Below are 22,478 nucleotides of genomic sequence, written 5' to 3' on the forward strand. Positions count from 1 at the left end.
CTGTTCCTGAGTCTGGAGGTGCGGGCGTAGAAGGCCTTGTATCGTCTGCCCGATGGTAGAAGATTGAACAGACTGTTGCAGGGGTGTGAAGAGTCTTTGTGGATGCTGGTGGCTTTTCTGAAGCATTGTGTGTTGTAGATGCCCTCCAAGGCTGGTAGCTGTGTTCCGATGGTCCTATGAGCTCTATGGACTACATAGAGACTATAGTCCTCCAGTTAGTAACTTTGCAGAAAGCAAAAACTGACTATCATCGATTTTTGTTGCAAATCATTGGCCGATGGAAGCGGCTTGTCAATCTGGCAGCTGAACAATGGCTTTCCTTGAGAGAGCCGATATGTGAGGCATTGACTAATGTTAGCCCCGTACAAACAATCAGAAACCAACTGGGGCATGGAGCTACCAACTGATAGTCTCATTACACTGGACATAGAATTTGCAAACTCCAGCTTTTTGAGTCGATCTTCGGTTTAAACCAGCATCTGCAGTTCCTTCTTGCACATTCTCCAGACATGCTGCCTGACCCTTTGAGTTACTCCAACACTTTGTGTCCTTTTGTCAGAATGGTGTGTTCTTGGAGATGCTAATTAGTGCAAGATGTCTGCATTCACTCTTCCACCAATAAAACTAAAACCTGACTAACTAGTCCTAGAATTTACATCATATCCACTTTAATCAAATCATCTCCATCCTGGCTCAGAATGACATTGATACTATCATTTGGGGTTAATAGTCTTCAATGAAAACCTCCACTTAAATTGGCAAAACAAAACAAACAGGAGCCTGTAAAATAACCATGAAATACTCTGGGTTAACCAAAGGATTCATCTCGTGGTAAAATACAATGCAGCTTGTATTATATTTCATCTGACAGTCCTGAACAACTAAAATCAATCCAAGAGTAAATTAGTGACCTAACTTCAATGACTTTGTGTCAATCACCAATTACCATGATTAACCTTTATGCTGGATCATTAATTTAAGTGCTGAAACTAATTTTAAGGGAAATAGAAACATACAGAATGTATAAAGGAAACATATCCATTTCTATTGCTTGTCAATGCAGTCAATTGGTAAGCTTACATTTTAAATGGAAATTGTTTCGATAGCATTTGCACAGTTTGAATGTAACACCAAAGGCTCCTTCAATGCCATTCCCAGACTGAGGTGATAATTGCAGTGTATGAAAAGTGCTTGCCTGACAGGTTCTTGCCTTCAGTCTTCTCATCAGTTGCCAGGCTGGTGGGGAGAATATGGCATCCTCTCCACTCAAGCCACAAGTTCCCTTGTCTAGCCTATTGCCAATGTCTTTGGCATCAAAATCAAAGGTTATGGAAATAAGAGGTGGAATGGGATACGCATTTTAATTGCATGCCTATTCCGCTCCTGCCAGGTTACGATCAGCCCTTTGGTCCTGACACAGGGTGCAATACCTGTGTTTTGGAGATGTTCTGTGATCCAAAATCCAAACATTCAACACAACTCATTTGGCTTTCGAAAAATCACAGCAATGGTATCTTCTCTGGATCATTTACATTACTGTCAGGAGAAAGCTTCCACTCCCTGAGCTAGCAGGCAGTTAAATACATCAGGCTGATTGCAAATACATCAGATCAACTGCATTGAGGCAGCAGATCAACCAAATAGACAGATTCTTGATTAGTACGGTGTCAGAGGTTATGGGGAGAAGGCAGGAGAATGGGGTTCGGAGGGCGAGATAAATCAGCCATGATTGAATGGCAGAGTAGACTTAATGGGGCGAATGGCGTTATTCTGCCCCTATCACTTATGACCTTATGACCAAATCCTGTTTTGTGGTCATTCTGATGATTACAGAAGCAGCACAATGCTTGGCAAACAAATTTGATATTTAAATTTGAAATTTCTGCAATAAAACGTGGGACAGAAAGTTCTGTCTGAAACAGGGAACTCAGCAAGACTGAAAGTGCATGAATGCTCTAGCATGTAAAGTGAATAATGCAACAAATCAAACCAACCTCTACCTGTAAAAACAGATCAAACAATGGACCAGAGAACCACATCTTAGGCTGAGCTCAAATTTAATAGCAACAGCTTTGAAAAGAATTGCCTCTCTGAAAAGGCCATTCAGTGACTAATGAACCATTAACTGATTTTATTTAATGTTATTCCAGCCATACACAAGAATGCAGAGAGACCAGTGGCATTTAGTTCAGAGATACAGCATAGAAACAGGCCCTTTGGCCCCCCGAGTCCATGCCGACCATTGATCACCCATTCACATCAGTTCGATGTTATCCCACTTTCTTGTCCACAGGGAGCCAATTTACAGAGGCCAATTAACTTGCAAACCTGCATGTCTTTGGGGTGTGAGAGTGAACCAGAGCACCTGGAGGAAACCCACTCAGTCACAGGGAGAACGTGCAAACTCTACACAGACAATATCCGAGGTCAGGGTCGAACCCGGGTCTCTGGCACTGTGTGGCAGCAACTCTACCAGCTGCGCCACTGTGCAGCCCCATTTCAACATCACCAGTAAACTTCAATTCCCAGTGCCATTACAGTAGTTAAATATTCATTTTATAAACTTTATTTACCTGGATAATACCTAGCCAGGCCGGTTGCACTTCCAAAAACCTGCCACATTAACGTAGGATCTTCCATCTTGTTGTGCTTGAAAACAGGCTCGAGTGCAGCTGTCCAGTTGAGTTCATTTAAAACAATAGTTGCTGCAAATAAAAAAAACACTCAGTCACTTATCAGGCTATTACTCCAATAGTCAAACTAAAGACAGAAATCCTGACATCTTCTGGTGAATTATTTATGAACGAGAACAGCACGGAGCCAATCTGCTATTATTGAGAGCCAATGAGCTTCATAATGTGGTGCATAGATAGCCACATACCAACCCACACATCATGGTGTAAAGATAGAGTGCTTGGGTAACTCAGCGAGAGAGAGAAAAGTCAAAACTGTAATATTGTGACTGTTGCTGATTACACTGTCCATGAGAATGGCAACTTTAGTTTAGTTTAGAGATACAGTGCTGACATAGGCCCTTTAGCCCACCGAATCCACACCGACCAGCGACCCCCGCACACTAACTCTATCCCACGCACACTAGGGACAATATACAATTTTACCAAGCCAATTAACCTGTACTTCTTTGGGGTGTGGGAGGAAACTGGAGATCCCGGAGAAAACACACGCGGGTCATGGGGAGAACGTACAAACTCCGTTCAGACAGCACCCACAGTCAGGATCGAACTCGTGTCTCTGGCAGTGAAAGGCAGCCCACACTACCACTGTGCCACTGTATAACTATCATGCAGAGATACATTACTGAAACAATGGTTTGGTTTTGCATTAGTTGGCTGTTGCTCTGATCCGACATAAATCAATCGGAACTTCACTGCTACGGCAGGAAAAAATGAATTGCTGCATCTTTCAATGGGGTCAACAGCAACCCCAGAGAGCGTTCCAGATTAGCATCTCCATTCTTTTATCACCAATAAATGACTCAAAATTGCGAAGTCTAGACAAGAACAATCCAAATTTTGCAATAAAATTGAAATCAATAAAAGAGTCTTGTAGAACTGCTTTCAAAGCAGTGCAGATTAATATAAACAGGTGGCTATTTACTTGGCATGCTCTTCCAGTTATGTGTCGGGCAACACTGAACACCTCATTTCAGATAATTTTTCGATTTAGAGATACTGCGCAGAAACAGGCCCTTCAGCCCACCGGGTCCGCGCCGCCCAGCGATCCCCGCACATTAACACTATCCTACACACACTAGGGACAGTTTTTACATTTGCCCAGCCAATTTGCTACATACCTATACGTCTTTGGAGCGTGGGAGGAAACTGAAGATCTCGGAGAAAACCCCGCAGGTCACGGGGAGAACGTACAAACTCCGTACAGACAGCACCTGTAGTCAGGATCGAACCTGAGTCTCCGGCGCTGCATTCGCTGTAAGGCAGCAACTCTACCGCTGCGCCACCGTGCCGCCCGACATGGCATTGCAGTCACTGACAAGGCTGGCATTTATTGTCCAGTCACTTGCACCCTTGAGAAGATGCCCGAGAATGTTCTGAACTATTGGAGTTCACGGGGTGAAGGTTTTGCCAAGGTTCTGATAAACAGGAAGGTCCTGGCTTTTGACCCATTGATAATGAAGAACTCATGATGTACTTTTAAACCAGGATGCTGTGCAATAGCACAGGAACGTTTATGTGGTGGTGATTCGATGCACCAGCTATTGATTTACTTTTCGATTGCCTAGGTTGTGGATTTTGAGTGGTGGTAAGGGAACTTTGGGGAGTTGTTCGCCAATGCATTTACAGATGGCACACACTGCATCAACTCCTGTTGAGCCACTGGGTCACCAGCTTAACATCTTAAAATGCTTGAATGCAGAAACAAGGAACTGCAGTTGTTGATGTACAAAGTGCTGGAGTAACTCAACAGGTCAGGCAGCATCTTTGCAGAACATGGATAGATGACGTTTCAGGTCGAAAAAAGGTCGGGATAATATGCAACTCTTTAAACTGCATATCCCACACCTGCTTTTATCTCTGGCCTGTGTTTCAACCATCTGCCCATTACAAAACCCCCTCGCCTGTGTACACCTATTATCTCCCACGCTTTGTCCCGCCTCTCGTCTCTCACAGTTTTCTTCCTTCCCCCATACAATCAGTTAGAAGAAGAAGGGTCTCGACCCAATACCTATCCATGTTCTCCTGAGATGCTGCCTGACCCACCGAGTTGCTCCAGATCTCTGCATCCTTTTATCTTTAAAAGTTCTATTGGATACAAAGTGTACAGCTGGAAGATACTCACAGTATCAATTAATTAGATATTATTGATACATCGGTCAGTAAAATATTTTGATCTTTTAAAGTTGTCTAAAGAGTAACTTATAGCATTTTCAAGCAAACACAGTTAATGATTTGCTGAGTCGCGACCCGAAACCTCACCTATCCATGCTCCGAGATGTTGCCCGAGTTACTTTGTGGTTTGATTCACAGAGTCAGTTTGGCAGCATCAAGATAAACAAGGCCATGAAGGACAGGATTTTGGAGAGTAATATTTATGTAACTGAGTCGCTGAGAAAGGGATGACAAACAGGCCTTGTGTCCCATTATGTTCTGAGTTTGTGGCAATTTCCAAGACAAGTTAATAAGAGTATGCACCTAATAAAAATTACGATTTGGTGCTTCAGTAGATCTAACATGACATTTGAGCTGATTATCTAGCAACACCAGCAAGACAAATGCACCACAACATTATGAAAAATAAATTCATTTTTTCTCATCTCCTCAAATTGCTTTCAAAAAGCAAATCAGACATTTTGTGGCTCGTCCATCTGTCACACTGAAAAGAACTTGGACGTGTCAAGCAATTCTTGAGTGTAGATGTCGCAGTTGTTGTGCTGTTAAATCGCATAATTAATTTACAGGCAATAAGTTTTCACAAAGATTATTAAGATAAATGACTAGTTCAACTAATTTGCCGATTTTTGGAGGAACGATGGCAGGAACTTTGGCAACAGTGAGCGGCCTGCAGTGTTTTTAATCTACTTCACCAAAGAGATCATTTGTCGGTTCAACGTATAATGTAAAATACATCATTTCTGCTAATACAGCCACAATAAGTTGCACCTTCAGTTTCTCCCATCAGATTTAAATCAATGACTTTCCAACAGAGTTGCGAGTGTCAATAACTTATATTTAAGAAATTGATAAACACAAAGTGCTGGAGTAACTCAGTGAGTCAGGCAGCATCCCTGGAGATATAGGATGGATGACGTTTTGGGTCGAGACCCTTCTTCAAACTCAGCAAGGCTTTAGCTGTATCTGCTTGAAACTGGTTTCTGTGACTCGTTGGACAAGAGATGTACAAGATCATGGGTGGATTAGATACACAGAGTCTTTTACCCAGTGTTGGGGAATCAAGAACCAGAGGACACAGAGGACATTTCAGAATGAAGAAGGATTCCGAACTGAAGCGTCACCCATCAATTTTCTCCAGAGATGCTGCCTGATCCGCTGAGTTACTCCTGCACTTTGTGTCTATCTTTAGTATAAACCAGCATCTGCAATTCTTTGTTTTGTTCATTTAAAAAATTGTTTTAGTGCTTTGCAATTCAGCAACTCAATGTGTAGCAAATGCACCAGGATCATGGGAGATCGAAATCTTGTTTTTTTCCCTCCTTGACTTTTCTAATAATATTAACCTGCATCCCTGGAGATGTGCAATATTGGAAATGATCCTTAACTGACTCCAAACTAGTGGCTGCCAGCCCTTGGAACACATGCTTTTTGTCCCCATTGTGGCCCAGGGCACTGGCTCCAGCTGGGTTGCTGGCTCTGTGTCATTGCAGAGCCCAGCAGAGAATTCACTCCCTCCCAGGCAAGTGTCGAGTTCCACTCACCGAATAGCTCGTCTCTGATCTGACTGCTAGTCAAACCTCTCACTGCAATGGAATTTAAAAAACACCTCTACCCTTTTTAAAGTATTTTAATATCTTCCCAGTATGCAGACATTCCACACAATATGGATAATGGAAAGTCATATTCAAACATATCAAAGTGACGTTAAGGTTTCTAAAAATATATATATTTAATTTGTTACTAAAGACACGTGCACACATCCGCACACTAGTTGAATTAAATCAACTGAAATGTCTATTTTGAGCTCTCCCAGCAGCTATTTCTTCCAATTAAATCAATGAGGCAATGCCAGAGGGCTCGCCTGAGGGCAGATCTCCCACTCAGAACTTTGAAGACCATACAGCCTTGCTGAACTCCACAGGGAATGCAGATGGATGGCAGCCGGATGCTGCTACCCACTGAAGCCAGCGCGGGTGCTGACTGCAGCACTTCTACAAAGAAGCAAGGACAAGTCCACCAGAAGCACAGGCATCTGGCAGCTGGCCCACCCTATTGTTATCATCTGCCCTGGCCTATAATAGGATCCGATGGCTATTTGATCTGCTTTATTTTTGTCTTTCAGCTTACCGTGTAACCAAAACTTTTGGCATTGCAGATGAATAAGTCTGAGGCCAATTCAATCTGCCGGCAATAACAGCCATGAACGTGGTGTATGGAGGGTCAGCTACCGTAACTAACTCAGTGAACTTGACTGGTGCTCTGCTGAAACACAGCTTGGCTCCCCCTGCCATTGTCAAGCACTGCTGAACCTTGACAGAAAGGCTCGGGAACTAAACAGGTTGAGGATCGCCCAGTTAAACCGATGACAGAAAACAGGACAGCAACACATCTTTTAGCTTTTGAAATAGCAGGACTAATTAGCAAGCTGACACTAAGCCTGCCAACCTGGCAAGTGACATTGCATACTCCTTGGCTCAAAACCCATGGAACTGTTCACCTGTTCCATGCTGTGATATTTACTGAAAATACATTGTTCTTATTACTTGAACATATTCACACTTATCCTGAATAATCTGCTTTTGTTAGTAAACTTTTAAATCAATGAAACTTAAAACATCATGAAAAATCTGTAAAACTGCAAAATGCCTTTTCAATTTCACTATTTCTGTGCATATTTTAAATGAAGCCCATGTGTCTAGAGATCACTAATGTAAAGACTTGCATTGCTACTTCCAAAACAAAACTAATTCCAGAGGAATTTTGAAAACACCATTTTTAATGCCTCCACGATTTTTCTTCTGCTGTACAGTTGAGCTGATCTTCAATTTCTGGTGCCTCCAGAACCTAGAGGGATTTGTTGCTTATCATTGTAAATCTATTTCTCCCAGCAGCATCAAAATAAGCAGAGGTGAGGGACATCTCCAGAGCAGGGGTGGGGGACATGTTCATGAACAGACTGGCACTGCAACCATGATCCATCTCCGCCTCCCACAGCCCAAATCAAAATCGAGACATTTAACTAATTATTAAATCATTAAATCTAATTATTTTCAAGTATAGCAATAAAGCTATCCACCTGATTGTGTGATTGAAAATTAGAGCACGGAATGGCTAGAAGCCATTAAGGTGGAACTCAAATTACAGTTCAAAGTAGGCGGATAAATAAAGAGATTCAACTAGTCTTTCGAGTAGCCTTTTCAACTGATCATTTCTTTTCAAATTTTGTAGTGCTCAAAATATCTCTATTTCAACAACATTATGAGAGCAGAGTACACATAATGAATCCTTATATTGTGTCTTTCAATTGCAATAGATATTGATAAAGTACTGATAATAAATGTATTGTTTAGTGTTAGTTTAGTTTAGGGATACAACATGGAAACAGGCCCTTTGTCCCACCAAGTCCTCACTAGCAATCCCCGCATATTAACACTATCCTACACACACTGGGGACAATTTTACATTTGTATACCTAGCCAATTAATCTCCAAACCCGCACTCTTTGGCGTATGGGAGGATACTGAAGATCCCAGAGAAAACCCACGCGATCACAGGGAGAACGTACAAACTACGTACAGACAACACCCGTAGTCAGGATCGAACCCGGGTCTCTGGCGCTGTAAGTACTGTAAGGCAGCAATTCTATTGCTGTGCCACCGTGCTGCCCCAAATTGATTGATTGAAAGATAGACAATAGACAATAGACAATAGGTGCAGGAGTAGGCCATTCAGCCCTTCGAGCCAGCACCGCCATTCAATGCGATCATGGCTGATCACTCTCAATCAGTAGCCCGTTCCTGCCTTCTCCCCATACCCCCTCACTCCGCTATCTTTAAGAGCTCTATCCAGCTCTCTCTTGAAAGCATCCAACGAACTGGCCTCCACTGCCTTCTGAGGCAGAGAATTCCACACCTTCACCACTCTCTGACTGAAAAAATTCTTCCTCATCTCCGTTCTAAATGGCCTACCCCTTATTCTTAAACTGTGGCCCCTTGTTCTGGACTCCCCCAACATTGGGAACATGTTTCCTGCCTCTAATGTGTCCAATCCCCTAATTATCTTATATGTTTCAATAAGATCCCCCCTCATCCTTCTAAATTCCAGTGTATACAAGCCCAATCGCTCCAGCCTTTCAACATACGACAGTCCCGCCATTCCGGGAATTAACCTAGTGAACCTACGCTGCACGCCCTCCATAGCAAGAATATCCTTCCTCAAATTTGGAGACCAAAACTGCACACAATACTCCAGGTGCGGTCTCACCAGGGCCCGGTACAACTGTAGAAGGACCTCTTTGCTCCTATACTCAACTCCTCTTGTTATGAAGGCCAACATTCCATTGGCTTTCTTCACTGCCTGCTGTACCTGCATGCTTCCTTTCATTGACTGATGCACTAGGACACCCAGATCTCGTTGAACTCCCCCTCCTCCTAACTTGACACCATTCAGATAATAATCTGCCTTTCTATTCTTACTTCCAAAGTGAATAACCTCACACTTATCTACATTAAACTGCATCTGCCATGTATCCGCCCACTCACACAACCTGTCCAAGTCACCCAGCAGCCTTATTGCATCTTCCTCACAATTCACACTACCCCCCAGCTTAGTATCATCTGCAAATTTGCTAATGGTACTTTTAATCCCTTCGTCTAAGTCATTAATGTATATCGTAAATAGCTGGGGTCCCAGCACCGAACCTTGCGGTACCCCACTGGTCACTGCCTGCCATTCCGAAAGGGACCCATTTATCCCCACTCTTTGCTTTCTGTCTGTCAACCAATTTTCTATCCATGTCAGTACCCTACCCCCAGCCCTTCAGCCCACTGAACCCATGCCGACCATCGATCACCCACTCACATTAGTTACATGTTATCCCACTTTCACATAAACTCCTCACATACGTAGGGTGACTTTACAGAATCTAATTAACCTGCAAATATGCACGTCTTGAAGGAATTGGAGCACCAGGAGGAAACTCACATGGTCACCGGAGAACATGCAAACTCCACACAGACAGCACACAAAGACAGCGTTGACCTGGATCTCTGGCACTGTGAGGAAGCAGCTCCACAGAAGCCCATTCACAAAAGTCCCAAAGGCCCATTCTATATATTTTAGTCTTGTACACAGGATTGAAGCCAGCTGCAACACAGTACATATCCCAAATCTCTTTATTCTGAATCCGTTTCTGGTTGTCACTTCCATTGGTTAGTTCTCAGCTTAACATCCATTGCTCCATATCCATTACATTTGAAACTCCAAATTAAACATCCAATATTTCTTTTTATTTTGAAAACACAATTACTAATGCCTCCACAATTTTTCTCCTGTTGACCGCTTGAACTGAGAGCCTGATCCCAATTCCTGTTGCCTCCAGGCATATTCAGATGAGTTGACAGCCTGATCCCTCCATTGATACACAAACCACTGAGGTTCCTTGCTCCGAGGGTCATTTCTACCCCACCCTTAATCGCCTCTTAAGTCATCATTTAGATACCCTGCCTGATATAGAAACAGAAATAGGTGCAGGAGGAGGCCATTCGGCCCTTCGGGCCAGCACCGCCATTCATTGTGATCATGGCTGATCATCCACAATCAGTAACCCGTGCCTGCCTTCTCCCCATACCCCTTGATTCTACTAGCCCCAAGAGCTCTATCTAATTTATCTCCTTACTCGGCTTTTTCACACAAATGTCAGTGTTAACACATTTATGTAAATAAATGGGTTTTACCCCTGTTTGGTGAGCCCTGTTTGGTTACTGTTACCCATGGCTTTTTAACCACACAAATTTCCACTAAGTGGAGCTTAATCCTAGAAATTAAATGGTCACTTGGTTGTATCTAGCTTCAATAGTGTTATGGAATGTGATTAAAGATCATGGAAGGTGATCCCACACTCCTTAGCATTAATTATTGATATGTCACCAAACAAATGCACTATCTGGGCATACTCTCCAGTGCAAATGAAGATCTGCCCTAGTTCTCATAAAGGGCTTCACCTGAAACACTATCCCAGTGTCTCTCTCCGCAGATGCCTGCATGATCTGCTGAAGATTTCAATTGTTCTCCCTCTTTATTTCAGATTTCCAATATTTGCAATTAATTTTCTTTTCAGATGTACACACTGTTGCTAACAAATAAGTTATATTCCTGATCACCATAGTCACATACAGGTGGTGTGCTAAATTACTATTTATACACTTGCCCTGATTGGTGGAGATGCTGCCAAGAGATAATCATAAACCTACATGAGAATTTAAAAGGTAAGGATTCTATGCTGGGTCTTTCACAAGGCTATTTTGCAATCTCCGTTGGCTTTCTTCAGGATTTAAACTACTTTGTTGGCAATACAGCACATGGAACCCAAAGAGTTTGTGCGATTTCAAACATGGGAACTTGGTGAGGTTCTGGTAAACAGCGAGTTGTTTGTTTTCATAACACAATGGCAATTCATTGGATGTAGTGACCCAAGAGTGAAAATCCACCCCAGGAGATCTGAAATTTCCCTCGTCGCCATTTAAAACACGACCGGGTTCAGGAACAGCTTCTTTCCTACAACTATCAGGCCGTTGTATCGATCTGCACAATCCCAATCCTCGCTCGGTAATGGATTGCCATGGAATGCCTCCTGCACTCCACAGACTTTCTTTTAGCTGTGTTGTGCATTTTCGTCTTGTTTTTTGCAGTTTTTATTTGTTTTTAACTGCTTATTGGCAATTATGTGTAATTGATGTCCAATTTATTTATAATTTAAGTGTTGTGTGCTGTCCGAGCCTATATGCTGGTGAAGCTGCTGCAAGCAAGTATAACTCACCGTCCTTATGCGTATGACAAGAAAGTCGACTTGTTAAAACAGCTAATATTATACATATCACATAAGAAACAAATCGATAAACATCTATAAAAGGAATCAAAAAGGCTTTGATTTTTCTCCCCTCGTAAGTGCAAATTATTTCCCCGTTGGTTTAGTTGAACTAAAAATGAGTCCTTCATCATTTGCTGGATCATGTTGTTAAACCGGTAAGCTGCGCAGCACAATTTCAGTGAAAATCTGTTTAACAGGCTTGAAAATGCAAAATAACAGAGGAATTTGGGAACGTCTGTAAGCTATGAAAGAGATCAGGATTTGAAGAAATCTCATTAATCAGTCCACTGTAGTCCAGTCGTACCTGCAGCTCGACTTGAGATATTATCATACCAAATTATTCAGACGATCAAGTCCTTTATAATCTAAAAATTCATTTAATTTTCACGTCTTTTAGAAATTGAACCTAAAATAAAATTTGCAGAGATTTTTGTGCAAACAATATGCACAAACTATAACAAGTTCTGAATACAAAGCAGAAAAATACAGTTTTGATAGGTTTAGCTAAATAATAGATCAATTCAAATAACAATCTAAATGAAAATTTAATGAGATTTTCGCAGATAGGCAGGATCAGTTTAATCTTTGTAATCTTACTTTGGTTGCTCTGCACCCAGCATGGGACTTGAACAAAAGCAGCTGACCAGCTCAGAATATTAATGAGAAATATTGAATGCAGGTTGTATTTAAAAACATCGGGGCATAACATCCTCTTGTGACAAAAGGCATCATGGTCTTCCTTTCTGATCATTTTAATTGCTATCAATCACAAGATGATTGTTTTGTGGTCTTTTCCATTTACGGTTACTAAATTATAAAATAATCCGCACTGTTAAAGGTCTAGTCATGTTCTTTTTTATGATCATTACTAGCTCAGTGATTGTATAGCTCAACGACTGACTGTGTTTCTTTTGCAAAACCTTGAAATGAATGGAAGATTTTCTTTCACTTTACAAGTTATCTTTGCACTGAACAACAAATACTGGCTTGAAATGCTTTGTAGCTTCCACCCGTTTCTTCTCCCGTATTGTATAATGTCAGAAACCTTCACTGGGGTCATAATCATTGGAGAGAAATATTTAAACTCTCATGGCAGGTCAGCAGTTTAAGGTTCATGATATTTCATTGATAAACAACACTACTATCTTCAGAACAATCATTTCCCAGGGGAGGATTCAAACCAATGCACATCTACAGAAATAGTGATGTTTGCTGTTTGTCTTTCACTGGCTTATTTTACAACACCAGTACACACACATGACTCATATAACTACAATGTTATCTATGGAACAGTACGAGTAGTTAGTAGCGAGTTAGACACAAAATGCTGGACTAACTCAGGGGGACAGGCAGCATCTCTGGACAGGAATGGGTGATATTTCGGGTTGAGACCCTTCTTCAGACTGAGTCAGGGGAGAGGGAGATACAGAGATAAGGAAGTGTAAGGTGTGAAAACGAAACAAAGGGGATGAAGTTCTGAAAATGTAGAATAGATCATTTGGAGATGATCTAGAAGAAGGTAACAACAAAGCAAACAGAGATAAAATGTAAACGAAGAAAGTCAGACTGGTCAGAGAACTGGGAAGGGGGAGTGATGGAGAGAGAGGGAAAGCAAGGGTTACTTGAAGTTAGAAAAGTCCATTTTCATACCGCTGGGTTGCAAACTGCCCAAGCGAAATATGTGGTTGTTCCTCCAATAATGAGTTCAGGATTGAAGTCCTTTGGGAATGAATGTAGCCGAGGGGAATATTCTGCTGAGGGATATTGGGATCTTGGGATTTTCTAATGCTCATACATTTGCTAAGTTTAATCAAAGTTACATTCTATTCTATTGCAATATTTTCCTTTGATTAAAATAATCAGTTAATCGGCAACAAACCACAGTACATATAGAAAAAGACTCCAAATCTAGCTACCTAATTCACAACCATTGGCTGGCAGGCAGTGTGGCATTTGTTGCACTATTCTACAGATTGATCTGTGCTCAGTAGCTTATTCTTTTTATTTCCCCGCACAACTTAATTCTCATAATTTGTATTTAATGCCTGAGGTTCAGATAATCACAGCAGGTGCAACGTGCATTCTTACAAACCCGATAGTCATTCGGCAATCAATTTTCAATCACAAAAGTATATTGTAAGCAGAAGGGGAAATTAGCTGAACAGAATGTTAGCTGTGCAAAGTTTGAAGCAAAATCAGCATATAGATCTCAGTTTAAAATTATATGAACGAAGTAAAACAGTTTAAAAATTAATTACAATTATGAGGTAGTGAGAAATAACATAGATCCCAGTCTCACCAGTGCGCATTCCCTGTTACCATGCAAGCAACTGCAGTTCCACATTGTAAGTCCATCACTATACACATAGGCACACGCTCATATGTAGCCATGCGCATACACTTGGCAAGTGGCGCTTTTCACGGTAAAGACATATCTTCTTGGGCTCTGTCTGTTTGGAAGTGAGGGTTCGTGATTTCCATTTCTTGTTACTCCTTAATCACTCCAGTGGTGCCACAATTCTTGTCAATATCATTACTGAACTGACACTCCAAGTGTGGCCTCACCAATGTCTTGTACAACAGTAAAATAATATAAAAACTTCTAGCCGGGCGGCTGAACTCGCTTGGAGTCTCTTCGGACGTGGAACCTGCCCGAAAGCACGTCGGATGTGGAATGGAGCCCCTGGATACATCATTGGAAAGCAAGAGCTGGGAGGACGATGAACAGGGGTAATGCCTCCAGTGCCTTTAGGAAGGCTGCAGGAGGTTGACCCCAGGACACAAGATGGCAACGAGGAGAAGAGAGAGATGACGGTTCGTGAATCGAGCCAGCCGGTCGTGGGCAATGGAGGGAATCGAGAGCCGCTCTGGCAGAACGAACATGCGGGATTCCGACTTTGAACTCGACAAAATAGCGCCACACATGGCAGCTAAGCCATTATTAAACGCAAAATCAATTATACTGTGTAATGTTTAATTGCATATGCGACAATAAATATCCATTCAACCATTGAATCATCCTCGTCTGAGACACAAATGACCGCAGATGGTGGGATCTTGAGTAAAAAACTGCTGGAGAAATTTGTTGGTTAGGCAGCATCCATGGAGGGAAATGGACAAAGAACATTTTGGGTCAGACCCCTTCTTCAGACTCTCAGACCGTGTGAATGTCAGCTCCAGAGTACTGCTGTTGGCAGTTGGAGAAGTTGTATGCAGTGAGGTTAGTACAGACAGCCTGCTAACATGCCGCAGGTCCATTTATAATTACACTGTACCTGCAAATGAGATTGAAGTCCTTTGGGAAATGAATGCAGTTGAGGGGAATATTCGGCTGAGGGATATTTCCAATGTTTATTCAGGAATAATTATTGGATATATTTCTCAGCACAATATTCCCTTCAGCTGCTCGTATAGTGTGATAAAAAAGATCACAGGCCATTCCCCCAGGGTTAAGGAATCTAGAACCAGAGGTCATAGATTGAAGATGAGCGGTGGAAGAATTTATCGGAGCCTGAGGGTTTTTTTCTTTGTACACAGGATGATGAGTGTGTGGAACAAGCTGCAACAGCAAGTGGTTGAGGCAGGTACAATAACAACATTAAAAATACATTTGGATCGGTCCATGGCCAGGAAAGGTTCAGAGGAATATGGGTGAACTGGAGGCACATGGGCATAGCTTTGATGGGCATCTTGGTTGGCATGGACATGTTAGGCCGAAAAGCTCCTTTCCCTGCTATATAACTTTTCACTTTAATAGCTTTGAGGAGTCAGGAACCAAGGCATTCATGTAACAGATGAACCCAACCAGCAAAAAAAGAGGACAGCTTTAGGAACGATGTAGGCATGGAGAGAGATCCCTTATAGGGCAAACTTAGCTTTGGTGAGGCTCCCAGCCACTCTTGGGTCCTGTGGTTAACTATTTCAATCTACAGTCTGCTTGCATGACTCGTGCAGTTGTTTAATCACACTTGTTAACTGGATTTTACTCCTGGATATCTAATTGATATTCACAAAGTACAGATTTCTGCACTCTGTATCTTCCCCTTTGTATTGTATTGTACTTGAGTTTGATCTATCTGATCAGATAGCACGCAAAACAAAGCTTTTCACTATACCTCAGCACACGTGACAATAATAAAACTAAACCTAAACCTCTTTGGTCAGATACAGTCCTACCAGCGCACTCCGTCTCATTCCTTGATGGCCATAACTGAAATAGATCAAGTAGTTGAAATAGGTGAGATTTATGGCGATCTCAAAGCTTTCTTGTTCATTTATCTCCATCTATCACATAAATTAGCTGTTTTATTAGGTCATACGGAATAGGAGTAGAATTGGGCCATTAGGCCCATCAAGTCTACTCCATCATTCATTTCAAATTCATGGTGAATTGTGAACTCCGGTGTTGATCTACTCCAAGTCATTACCCTCTCCAAAATTCAAACAAAGAGGCATTAAATGTCGCATGGTGACCCTTCACAGGGCCTTCAGATGCAAGAGGAGAAGCAATCCGTTGGGTTGATTGGAGGGGGTAGATGGGAGGAGGTGCTTTGATTCATTCATCCCTCTCCTCCACAGCTGCAGAAACCCTCATCCACGCCTTCATCACCTCCCGTCTGGACTACTGCAACAGCCTCCTCTATGGCGCACCCTCAAAAATCATCAGTAAACTTCAATACATTCAAAACTCCGCTGCCCGTCTACTCACCCACACCCCGATCCATGACCATATCACCCCCGTCCTTTACAAACTCCACTGGCTCCCCATCCCCCAGAGAATCCAGTACAAAATCCTCCTCATGACCTACAAAGCCCTCCATAACCTGGCCCCATCCTACCTGACCGACCTCCTCCACAGGCACACTCCCACCTGCACCCTCCGCTCTGCTGCTGCCAATCTCCTATCCCCCCACATCCGGACCAAACTCAGATCCTAGGGGGACAGGGCTTTCTCCATCGCTGCTCCCACCCTATGGAACTCACTACCCCAAACCGTCAGAGACTCCTCCACACTCACCACATTCAAAACATCACTGAAGTCTCACCTGTTCAGTACTGCCTTCAACCACTGAAGGTCACCTCACCTTCTGTCTCCTTTCTCTGTTCGTTTACTTATTTATCTATTTATTCACTTCCCTATGTTCTCTAAATCCCTGTAAAGCGTCTTTGAGTGTATGAAAAGCGCTATATAAATGTAATGCATTATTATTATTATTATTTATTCAACACTCTCACAGTGTAAACACAACACTACATTTCCAAGCCCATGGTGCTGGAGCAGCTCGCCAAGGTCTGGCAGCATAGCTAGAGGACATGGATAGGCGACACTTTAGGTTGCGACCCTTCCCAACCTGAAACACTGCCTATCCATATCCTCGGAGATGCTGCAAAAATCATTGAGTTACTCCAGCACTCGGTATTCTACTCAAGATTCCAGCATTTGCAGTTCCTTGTGTCTCCGATAGATTTTAAAAGGTAGGTTCTAATCTCCCAGAGAATTCACAATGATGAACTTTTTAACATTGAATAATAACCATGGATATAATTCAAACTTCTGTCACTGTGAATTTCTATCCACGAAACTAAGGGCAGAAATTCCAAGCTTTTCCCAAGTTGGAACTTCAGGCCGACTACAGCTGCTGGAAATCTGAAATAAAGACAGAAAGTGCAGAAAACACTTGGTGGATCAGGTAGTATCTGTGAAAAGAGAAATGATTCAGGTCTGTGCTGTTAGTGTAAGAATATAACTGCAGATGCTGGTACAAATCGAAGGTATTTATTCACAAAATGCTGGAGTAACTCAGCAGGTCAGGCAGCATCTCAGGAGAGAAGGAATGGGTGACGTTTCGGGTCGAGACCCTTCTTCAGTCTGGAGAAGGGCCTCGACCCGAAACGTCACCCATTCCTTCTCTCCTGAGATGCTGCCTGACCTGCTGAGTTACTCCAGCATTTTGTGAATAAATACAGGTCTGTGCTGTTGGTCAGTCTACTGTAGGTTATCCATAAAGTCATAAAGTCATGGAGTGATACAGTGTGGAAACAGGCCCTTCGGCCCAACTTGCCCACACTGGCCAACATGTCCCAGCTACACTAGTCCCACCTGCCTGCGTTTGGTCTAATATCTCTCCAAACCTATCCTATCCATGCACCTATCTAACTGTTTATTCAATGTTGGGATTTTCACAGTACCTTTTCTCTCTCCAGCATTTCGAACAGCTCTGCCCTGCAGTTCACAGTTTTTACATGATCCTTCATTTGTCATCTCCCTTTCGAATAGTCCATGAACTAGAGGACTTGCATTAACAACTTCTAACCATGGCAATCCTGGCCCACCCGATCAAATATACTCCCATTTGCCCTGTTCATCATCCCCACATCCTCTCTCCAACTTAAAACAAACTTGTTTCCTCTTTCACAATTCTGTTCAAGGGTCTTTAACCTCAAACGATATCTCTGTTGCTCTTTCCACGAACATTCCTGATCCACTGAATGACTCCAGCATTTTTTAGCTTTTAATTTCAGGATGTCAGACTCTTTCTGCTGAACGAGGTGTTAACATTTTACTGTGAAAGTGGGAACCATGTTGCTTTTCAAAGCAAGCACACAACATGATTGTAACAGTTCAAGCTACGGCCAAGCCTCAACAATTAGCCGTGCAGGAAATGCTTGCGACACTGTGTAATTATTCAACTGGTGTTTGCAGAGACAAATATCAAATGCATCCCAATTTGTGAAGCTGTAATTATTCAGGGGCGTCCTGTTCTCTGCTGAGCATTGTGAAGATTACAGCATATCTCTGTCACCTTTACTGCCTAAACAGCTCTTGGCATGTTTCTGGAACGGATGCAGGGAATAATAGATGATTTATTAGCAGCTCATGGTGGGATTTTCAACAAAAAGCCATGACCTCCGAAAGGAAGCTCCAACGGAAAGCAGTGATGATTGAAGTCAAAATTCATCCTCAGTCTTTGGTTGCAGCAGCAGTTACTTATACAATGATTAAGTGTGCCTTCACTTACTCGATATTTTTTGAATTGGTCTTATTTAGCATCTTGTCGATGCCCAGAAGATTTGGTTATTTATTTGATTTCTCTAACAGGACAAACTTAAATCATGTCACTTAATACTGTTAGAAAAAGTCTTTTTTTCTATAGAATCACAGAATGATTACGTCCCATCAAAGGTCATTCAACCCTTTAATTCCATTCCCTGCTCTTTCCCGGTTAACTTTAGCTGGAACCCCGAACAGAAAACAGCTCTTCCCCACAGTCCGCTGACATCATTGATTGTTTGATGTAAGGTAGGGTATGGTAACAGTCCCTTCAGCTCACCAAGTACACGCCATCCATCGATCACCTGTTCATACTAGTTCTATGACATCCCACTTTCCCATCCACTCCTGCTCACTCGGGACAACATAGAGGACAATTAACCTACAAACCTGCATGTCTTTGGGATGTGGGAGGAAACCAGAGCACCTGGAGGACACCCTCACGGTCACATAGAAACATTGAAAAATAGGTGCAGCAGTAGGCCGATGTAAGGCTAACTGGTTTATAATTCCCTGTTTTCTCTCTCCCTCCTTTCAATACACAATAGACAATAGACAATAGGTGCAGGGGGAGGCCATTCGGCCCATCGAACCAGCAACGCCGTTCAATATGAACATGGCTGATCATCTAAAATCAGTAACCCGTTCCTTCTTTTTCCCCATATCCCTTGATTCCTTTAGCCCTAAGAGCTAAATCTAACTCTCTCTTGAAAACATCCAGTGAATTGGCCTCCACTGCCTGTGGCAGAGAATTCCACAGATTCACAACTCTCTGGGTGAAGAAGTTTTTTCTCATCTCAGTGAATAATGGCCTACCACTTATTCTTAAATTGTGACCCCTGATTCTTGAAACACCCAACATCGAGAACATTTTTCCTGCATCGAGCCTGTCCAATCCTTTAAGAATCTTTTCTGTTTCTATAAGATCCCCTCTCATCTTTCTAAATTCCAGTGAATACAAACCCAGTCGTCTCATTCTTTCATCATTTGTCAGTCCCACCATCCTGGGAATTAACCTGGTGAACCTCCGTTGCACTCCCTCTATAGAAGTAATCTCCTTCCTCAAATTAGGAGACCAAAATTGCGCACAATACTCCAGGTGCAGTCTCACCAGGGCCCTGCACAACTGCAGTAGGACCTCCTTGCTCCTAAACTCAAATCTTCTTGTTGAGGCCAACATGCCATTACCTTTCTTCACTGCCTGCTGTACCTGCATGCTTACTTTCAGTGACTGATGTACAAGCACACCCAGGTCTCATTGCACTTCCCCTTTTCCTAATCCACACCATTCACATAATAATCTGCCTTCCTGTTCTTGCCACCAAAGTGGATAACCTCACATTTATCCACATTATACTGCATCTGTCATGCATCTCCCCACTCACCCAACCTATCCAAATCACCCTGCAGCCTCATAGCATCCTCCTTGCAGCTCACACTGCCACCCAGCTTTGTGTCATCCGCAAACTTGGAGATGTTACATTTAATTCCCTCGTCTAAATCGTTAATATATATTAACGATTAATATATATTAATATATATATTATATATATATGGGGTCTCAGCACCGAGCCTTGCGGCCCCCCACCAGTCACTGCCTGCCATTCTGAAAAGGACCCATTAATTCCTACTCTTTGCGTCCTGTCTGCCAACCAGTTCTCCATCCGTGTGAATACCCAATCACCAATACCACGTGCTTTAATTTTGTACACTAATCTCTTGTGTGGGACCTTGTCAAAGGCTTTTTGAAAGTCCAGATACACATCCATTGGCTCTCCCTTATCTATTCCACTTGTTACATCCCAAAAAAATTCCAGAAGATTAGTCAAGCATGATTTCCCCTTTATAAATCCATGCTGACTTTGACCGATCCTGTCACTGCTTTCCAAATGCGCTGCTATAACATCTTTAACAAATGACTCAAGCATCTTGTAACCATTTAGCCTTACCGATGTAAGGCTAACTGGTTTATAATTCTCTGTTTTCTCTCTCCCTCCTTTCAATACACAATAGACAATAGGTGCAGGGGGAGGCCATTCGGCCCTTCGAGCCAGCACCGCCATTCACTGTGATCATGGCTGATCATTCTCAATCAGTACCCCGTTCCTGCCTTCTCCCCATAACCCCTGACTCCGCTATCCTTAAGAGCTCTATCTAGCTCTCTCTTGAATGCATTCAGAGAATAGGCCTCCACTGCCTTCTGAGGCAGAGAATTCCACAGATTCACAACTCTCTGACTGAAAACGTTTTTCCTCATCTCAGTTCTAAATGGCCTACCCCTTATTCTTAAACTGTGGCCACTTGTTCTGGACTCCCCCAACATTGAGAACATGTTTCCTGTCTCTAACAATACAATACAATACAATACAATATATCTTTATTGTCATTGTACCCAGGGGTACAACGAGATTGGGAATGCGCCTTCCATGCGATGCAATAATTTAAGTAATTTAGACAACAGCAACCCAACGAAACAATTGTAACAGTTTTAGACAGGGTAAAGTGCAAGTTGATCTATGCGTTGTGACCATCCGGCTCAGCAGGACCGGTTCATAGCAGCTATGGCCCTGGGGATGAAGCTGTTCCTGAGTCTGGAGGTGCGGGCGGAGAAGGCCTTGTATCGTCTGCCCGATGGAAGGAGTTCGAACAGACTGTTGCAGGGGTGTGAAGAGTCTTTGTGGATGCTGGTGGCTTTTCTGAGGCATCGTGTGTTGTAGATGCCCTCCAAGTCTGGTAGCTGTGTTCCGATGGCCCTCTGAGCTCTATGGACTACCCGCTGTAGAGCTTTCCTTTCTGCCTCCGTGCAGCTGAGGTACCACACAGAGATGCCATGCGTTAGGATGCTCTCTATGGTGCAGCGGTAGAAGGTCGTCAGCAGCTGTTGGGGCAGACCAGACTTTTTCAGTGTTCTTAGGTAGAACAGTCTTTGCTGTGCCTTCTTGACCAGCGCAGCAGTGTTATTGGACCATGTTAGGTCCTCCGAAATGTGAGTGCCCAGAAACTTGAAGCTGGACACTCTCTCCACACTGTCCCCGTTGATAGAGATCGGGGCATATTCCCCGTTATGTGACCTACGGAAGTTGATGATCAGCTCCTTGGTCTTGGTGGTATTTAGGGACAGGTTGTTCTCCGAGCACCAGTCCGCCAGGTTCTGCACCTCCGCTCTATATTTTGTTTCATCCCCGTTGGTGATAAGCCCGATCACCGTTGTGTCGTCTGCAAACTTGACAATGGTGTTGGTGTCGAATGCAGGAACACAGTCGTGTGTGAAGAGGGAGTAGAGCATGGGGCTCAGAACACAGCCCTGTGGTGTGCCGGTACTCAGGGTGATAGTGGAGGACAGGTGCGGGCCCATTCTCACTGCCTGCGGTCGTTCCAGCAGGAAGTCCAGGATCCAGTCACATAATGACGAGCTGAGGCCTAGCTGGTGGAGTTTGGTGATGAGCTTGGTGGGGATGACTGTGTTGAAGGCAGAGCTATAGTCTATGAATAGCATCCTCACGTACGTGCCCTGTCTCTAGGTGAGTCAGGACAGTGTGAAGAGCCAGAGAGATGGCGTCCTCTGTGGATCTATTTGCCCTGTATGCAAATTGATGCGGGTCCAGTGAGTCAGGGATACTGGATTTGATGTGTGAGAGGACCAGCCTTTCAAAGCACTTCATGACTATCGGCGTTAGGGCAACCGGGC

At 43.1% G+C, this 22,478-nt stretch overlaps 1 protein-coding gene across 3 annotated transcripts in view; it reads right to left on the minus strand.

Moving 5' to 3' along the window:
• The window catches only part of LOC144604905 (voltage-dependent calcium channel subunit alpha-2/delta-1-like), a 497,845-nt gene that overhangs the window by 221,682 nt on the left and 253,685 nt on the right, over positions 1 to 22,478 (minus strand). For all 3 annotated transcript variants that reach the window (XM_078419763.1, XM_078419762.1, XM_078419764.1), the window contains one exon: positions 2,574 to 2,705. In XM_078419763.1, coding sequence (XP_078275889.1) covers positions 2,574 to 2,705 — 132 coding nt within the window. The remainder of the gene's footprint in view (positions 1 to 2,573; positions 2,706 to 22,478) is intronic.

The sequence above is a fragment of the Rhinoraja longicauda genome, chromosome 23, assembly GCF_053455715.1.
Source record: "Rhinoraja longicauda isolate Sanriku21f chromosome 23, sRhiLon1.1, whole genome shotgun sequence".
Classification (NCBI taxonomy): domain Eukaryota; kingdom Metazoa; phylum Chordata; class Chondrichthyes; order Rajiformes; family Arhynchobatidae; genus Rhinoraja; species Rhinoraja longicauda.